The sequence below is a fragment of the Oncorhynchus mykiss genome, chromosome 8 (assembly GCF_057628025.1).
Source record: "Oncorhynchus mykiss isolate SJ-2025 chromosome 8, ASM5762802v1, whole genome shotgun sequence".
In the NCBI taxonomy this organism is placed as follows: Eukaryota; Metazoa; Chordata; class Actinopteri; order Salmoniformes; family Salmonidae; genus Oncorhynchus; species Oncorhynchus mykiss.
Window position 1 is genome coordinate 67,450,289 of NC_143029.1, and position 7,025 is coordinate 67,457,313.

The window sequence follows — 7,025 nt, forward strand, 5'->3', positions numbered from 1 at the left end:
ATAATTACCGTGTAAATCTATGGAAGGGGGTGAGAACCATGAGCCTCCTAGGTTTTGTATTGAAGTCAATGTACCCAGAGGAGGACGGAAACTAGCTGTCTTCCGGCAACACCATGGTGCTACCGTACAGAGTGCTATTGAGGCTACTGTAGAACTTCATTGCAAAACAGTGTATTTCAATCAATTATTTGGTGACGTGAATATATTTAGTATAGTTTTATCTAAAAAATAATAACTTTTTTAATCTTTCACTATTTTTGTTTTTATGAAATTCACTGAGAAGGATGGTCCTCCCTTTCCTCCTCTGTGGAGCCTCCACTTTCATTATACTAATACTCATTAATTAGTCACTTGTGTACAGTACAGTACAGTATACAGTATGTCTTACAAACATTCAGCTTTGCATCAGTTAGCCCCTCTGTGGGGCAACTGGTTTACTCTTTACTTCTTTTGACAAACACAACATGCTTTCTGACTGGAGACCTGCATTGTGAATGCAATTGAAAGTAATTGTAGATACTGTGCCCTACAGTATGAAATACACAACCGTTCAAAAGTTTGGGGTCCAGCATCCTGGAGTTGCCTCTTCGCTGTTGACGTGATACTGGTGTTTTGCGGGTACTATTTAATGAAGCTGCCAGTTGAGGACTTGTGAGGCGTCTGTTTCTCAAACTAGACACTATTGTACTTGTCCTCTTGCACAGTTGAGCATGGGGCCTACCACTCCTCTTTCTATTCTGGTTAGAGACAGGGGCACCGGTACCGAGTCAGTGTGTGGGAGCAAAGTGACTTTTACAACATTAACAATGTCGTCACTGTATTTCGGATCAATTTGACGTTATTTTAATGGACAGAAAATGTGCTTTTCTTTCAAAAGCAAAGACATTTCTAAGTGACCCCAAACTTTTGAACGGTAGTGTATATAAAAGTTAATCTACACAATATATCACCCACTTGCATTTTCACTGCACAGTAGAGACTCAAAATAACCTCTGTAGTGACATAAGAATTTGTCCAAGCCTCCATATTTATTTAGTTTCTTGGGTTTGGAGTGCAGACTGTAAACAACAAGCAAGGCTACAAATAGAATTTACACACTTAAGAATATAGTCACCAAGGGGCTGGGCCTCACTCCCCACGTCATCTCTGAACTTTTTCTGTTTACAGGAGGGTTTTGATTTCTCCTTTTTTTCACCATTCACACGTAAACCATTCTAGAATCGTGGAGTATAAGGAGTATAAAATAGTAGCTTTTTGTCTTGATGAAATGGGGGTGCAGGATCAACATGCAGCTGCCAAGCCATAAAAGAATGGTGCCAACAACCAGCACCAATTGCCAGCTTCAGCCCTCACCTGTTTTTTATTACGATTTCCGCCTACATAAGGAACCAGGCTAGAAAATAGACCTGAGTTTATGTACTTTACTTCCGTTACTTAGAGTCACATAACTGGGCACAGATGTCAGTTCAACATCTAGTTTTTATTTATTTGGTTGAGTTGTCAACTTTAATGTGAAATCAACAAAGAATTTGATCATATCATTGGATTTAGGTTAAAAGTTTGAAGAAATTCCCTTGTGTTGATGACTTTTTTCTAATCCAATCAGTTTTCACATTGATTTTTTTTTTTTATGACGTGGAAACAACATTAATTCAACCAGTTTTGCCCAGTGGGACTGTACACTTATTATGTCTAGAGGTATGTGCAAACGAACAATGACAATGATGCCCTCTGCAGGATAACGTTCTGTCAAAGCACTGAAGATAATGTAATGTATGTATACTCATGTACCATTAGGGGAACATACAGAGCACAGAGAAAGGTCCCTATGGAATATCTCAAGTGTCGTCTCGTTCTGATCAAACCACAATTTATAATAATCATTTATAATAATCAAAGAAAGTAAAGAAATAGCTAAATGTAATCAGCTACATTCTGGGGGTACTTGAATTACTTTAAGATTTTATATTTTAGCGGAGATGCCATTGCACCTCTTGGTGGCAGCATCCCACTTTCCCAGGATGCCTTTCTCCAGCAGTGGGTGGCACGCCAGGCCTGGGGGGGCAGAAAAATATTGGAGAGGAAGCAGATACAGAAACGTGAGGGGTCAAAAGAACAAACAAACCGACTAGGACTGGGAGAGGAAGAGATGAGAAGAGATCAAACTCATTCTGCTGACATTAGTTACTTTTAACACCTACCCTCAAGCTCAAAGTGCACAAAATGATCAAGGTGGAGAAATGGAAATAATGAGAGAGAGAGAGAAAGAGAGAGAGAGAGAGAGAGAGAGAGAGAGAGAGATAGTTAATTTACAGCTCATTATATCCAACAACTTTTTGTCTATTATTCTTACAAGTTCAAGAAGTTAACCATGTTCCTCAGTGATCAAGATCTTAGTTAAACTCCCCCCAAAGTGAACAGAATGAGGGTTCACATGAACAATCAGTGTTCATTTGTGATCTGTCATTCACCTCACTCAGAGATGCTGGGATATACTTAATTTGGAGAGTTTGGAACAGCTTGTGATTTGAGTCATTGGGAGCTCTCTCATACTGAGCTTCATTGCAGTCTAATTAACCGTATTGCCGCGTATGCTGTCTGCTCCCATTATACAGCCGCCATGGTGCATGTCTGTGTTAAAGAATGACTTGTCAGGGCTTTGAGTTTTGACCCAGTGACCACACAAATTACTCATGCTTGTTTCCCATCTGGCTGCACCACCACTTGCCTCGTGACTCAGTATAAAGTCAGATGATATTGAAAAAAACGAATTCTCCTCAAAAGCATGAAAGCAATGTCTGCCTCAATCTGTACGTTAATTTTAAGGGTAAAGATAATTTCTAGAGCATAACATAGTTTCTCAACGAAATACGCATTGGGCATCTTTTACATCCTTTCCAATTAAAACAAACATGTTTTACTTTCGGGACCATACAGTGCACAAAGCAGTGCCTGAAGCCCTTTTTATGGACAGTGCTGTCATTGTCTGAGAAGTTCATTTGGGAGCTCTTGTGGATATGGGAGTGGAATTGCTGTGTTTTCTTTTTTATTTCATGCTGTCCAAAAGCAACAGTTCTGTAGAACATTAATAATCTATGTATCCTCCATTACTAAGCAAACATTCAAACCTAGGCCTATGAGACATGAAGCAGTGGACTTCCACGGCATGGAAGGACTTAAAGTAGGAAACTAACATGCAGGATCAATATTAAAATTAAATACCATGCCTGTTTAGGTATTTTGCCCAAATATCCTATATAGGCTAAATACTCTTACAATAATTTTACAATAAAACCGTTTACTCCAAACGAAAAACATTTTCAATGTAGGTAGGTAGGTCCCTCCTCGTTTCGTTCCATTTTCTCTGTTTGCTTCCATTAGGTTCCTAGAGTAAACGGGAAACGGTTTCCTTTACAAAACGTTTTGCAAATCCTACTAATGAATAAACCTCGGGGGCGTATTCATTACGGAAACCGGTTACCATCAATAAGGAAATGGAAGCAAACAGAGTAAAACGAGAGTTTATATTGACAAATTCAGGTTTTGCAACATAATTGGCAGAATGAATACACCCTTGGAATCTAATTCTAAAACAAAGGTTAAGTTTTTTTTTTAAAGGTTTTGTGCTGATTTAAATCAAATATGTGACACCAAATTTATTGTGTAGGCTAAATATGAAAATGAACATGTAAATTGAAGTGATTATCAATGTGTTCAGATCTGAGGAATTCCTTACCTCTTTTCCCACAATGCAATAGTCATGTAAACAAAGGACAACGACAGGAAGGGAGACTGAAAAGTTCTAGCTAGATAGCTAGCATTAGCTAAGTATAGCTACAAATGTGCAACTTATTAGCTACAGCAGTTCTGCAAGGAATATTAAAACAAATATATATAACGTTATTTAGCTAGCTTTCTAACCAGTTAGACATAGTTTGTATTGCTTTTTCTACATTGTATCGTGTGGGATCTCTAAAGCCAGTTAGCTAGCTAGATGCCTGGCTAGCAGCCTGTCAGAAGCTAGCTAACGTCGTTAGGCAGTAACGTTAGCTGTCAAAACCAAGCCAAGTGCTTTGATTTCCCAGCGAACTCAAAATGCATCGATCTTGACAGTTTACTGGGAAAACCGTTTTTAACAGAGGATGACAGGTAATATCAACAGTTAATCGAAGTATGAAAGAAGCTAGCCAGCTAGCCCTCTTTGTTTCTTGGGTGGCCACCTTAGCTGGCTAGCTAGCTAGCATCCAAACACTTGTACTAGCAGCAGGATGTATCTGTAGTGTTGGGCTTCTTCATAGATATCGCCAGCAGTTGGAAAAACAGGCTACTGTAGAAAGGTAGCTAGCCATGATTGATAAGACTGCGGTATTCGAAATGTTATGACAACTACTGAGGATATGTATTCTTTGTCTTGATGTGGAATAAATTAATGGGATTTTTTTCTTCTTCAGGGATGACTGCTTTTGAAGGACAACCTTTGTGGCCATCCACACATCTATGAGATCCCCACATGTCTGAGGGACTTCCAAAATGAAGAAAATTAGTCTGAAAACAATACGAAAGTCATTCAACCTAAAAGGCAAAGAGGAGGGAGAGGATGTTGTACCACAGCCAAATTCAGATACCAACTTTTCAACAGATTCAATGTTTGGAAAATGTTACAGCAAAGAACTTGTTTGTAACGATTTTGATCACGAGGAGAAGAAAGGCCGTAAGAACGGCTCAAAAAGTGAGAGTCTTATGGGATCACTGAAAAGGAGGCTTTCGGCAAAACAGAAAAGTAAAATAAAAGAAAGTTCCACATCCGTAACCTGTGAAGATGACACATTCTCGTGCTCCTCAGCACCCATTTTCTTTAACGACGTAAAATCACAGCACCATCTAAGATCTAGTAGTCACCATTATAGCCCCACGCCATGGGCCCTCAGGGCAGCGAATTCTGAGGAAACATGCCTTAGAATGGATGGGAAAGTGAAAGCTATGATACACTCATCAGACCCCAGCCCATCTCTTTATGGCATTCAGAAAGTATTCCCTGACCCCCAGATGGATAGGCCTTTTCAGGATTCATCTGAGAGCACTGAGCCTCAGAATTGTGATTTGCATCTAGATATTGATGTTGAAAATGTGCCTGCGATTATTGGACTATCACCTCAGAACTATATTCACTATGCAATGCCTTTAGATGATGACCTTGAAAAAGGCTTGGCTAATTCCTCTCCAATAGATGAGGTGCCTCAGCCCGAGGGCTTCCCTCCTCATGCAGCGGAAGACCCCATTGACCAGGAGGAGCTGATGTCACCAGACATATTCATGGACCCATCAGTGAATAGACTGCTCTATGAATCTGCAGGTGTCTTTATTCCAAACTCTAGAATAGATTCTCCTCTCTCCCCATTGCTACCTCAGCTACCTGGCAGTCACATCCGAAGGAGTTTCCAAGTATATGGTGGTTCTTCTCATTCGCATGGTGCAGAGAGAGTAATGCACCATCTCAACTTTGATCCCAATTCAGCCCCTGGCGTTGGCAGGGTTTATGATGCTGTTCAGCACAGCGGGCCCATGATTGTAACCAGCCTTACAGTAGAGCTAAAGAAACTGGCCAAGCAGGGTTGGTACTGGGGTCCTATAACGCGTTGGGAAGCTGAGGAAAAACTTGCTAGCCTACCAGATGGGTCATTCTTGGTGCGAGACAGCTCCGATGATCGTTATCTTTTGAGCTTGAGCTTTCGGTCACAGGGTAAGACCCTCCACACCAGGATCGAACACTCCAATGGCAGTTTCAGTTTCTACGAACAGCCAGATGTGGAGGGTCACATATCAATAGTGGAACTCATTGAACATTCCATCAGAGATTCTGAGAGTGGAGCCTTCTGCTATTCACGATCTCGTACACCAGGGACTGCCACGTATCCTGTCAGACTGACAAACCCTATCTCAAGGTTTATGCAGGTGCGTTCCATGCAGTACCTCTGTCGGTTTGTCATCCGTCAGTACACACGGATTGACCTTATCCAGAAATTGCCTTTGCCAAACAAGATGAAAGATTACTTGCAGGAAAAGCACTACTGAAGAAGATCAATGAAACCCAGTTGGACTTTCTTGCACATTTTAGATCAGCAACATAATGAAATAGGCCTAGTTTTTAATCTTTTGGACATGACCCTAATCCAGTGATGTGTCCACCAGCTAATGCCAGTAACTGACATGTCTTGTGAGCCATACAGTTATACTCCCCACCTCAAAGCCAAGGATTGAAGCTGAGTCTTGATCAGCTTTTTGTTACATTGAATTATTTCTGTAAATTCTGTTTTGATAGACCAAGTGTTTTGTTATATAAAGCATGTAAAAAGAAAGAATTTCGTACACTCAATATGCTCCCAACAATTTGGGTACAACCAACATTTCAGCACTCAGTGCTTTCTTCAGGGTGTCAGTCAGCACCTCTGCAAACATTTTTGGGTGTGCGCCAACTCGTGTTTTTTACTAGACTGTCATATAAAGCACATACATTATCTAATCATTACTACACTCAGCTTTTCCTCATTATCCTATGTGGTTTGTTGTCCTACATTAAAATAGTTTTTGTTAGGGGTCTGTAGCTAGTATGATTTTGATACCTGAAAGTCGCCTCTGCTGAGTCTTTAAAAGTTTTTTATTTTGCCTCATTGATGGTTACTCATTGCATGTGAATTACGTTGCGTATATGGAGAACTAATATTTGATCACCACACACCTGAAGCTGATTTGGGAGAACTAATCGGCATTGACTGTGTATAACCATATAGGGATAATGGCTTGTTTTTGTAGCCTTAACTTGACTGTTTGCCTGTCACTAAGTATAAGGAAAATTGCTTCACCTTGTTACTTTCCAGATCATGAGTTGCTACCTATGGTAAAATACTTGGTATCACCTAAACATACTTTTATGAACGGCTGGCTGTACACCGTTTTTATTGCACATCTTGAATGCAGTTAAAGGAGGGGTGTTTATTACTGTTAATAAAATACTTATTCACAGATAA

General features: G+C 40.2%; 1 protein-coding gene across 2 annotated transcripts; it reads left to right on the forward strand.

Moving 5' to 3' along the window:
• The first annotated feature begins 3,437 nt into the window (after positions 1-3,437).
• On the forward strand, positions 3,438-7,025 carry LOC110530365 (suppressor of cytokine signaling 6). 2 transcript variants are annotated; one of them, XM_036985994.2, is made up of 2 exons: positions 3,438-3,598; positions 4,452-7,025. In XM_036985994.2, the coding sequence occupies exon 2, from the start codon at positions 4,531-4,533 to the stop codon at positions 6,070-6,072; it is 1,542 nt and encodes a 513-aa protein (XP_036841889.2). In that variant the 5' UTR covers positions 3,438-3,598; positions 4,452-4,530; the 3' UTR covers positions 6,073-7,025. The 2 variants fall into 2 exon arrangements, with proteins under 2 accessions (XP_036841889.2, XP_021469027.2); XM_021613352.3 differs by lacking the exon at positions 3,438-3,598 and adding an exon at positions 3,737-4,149.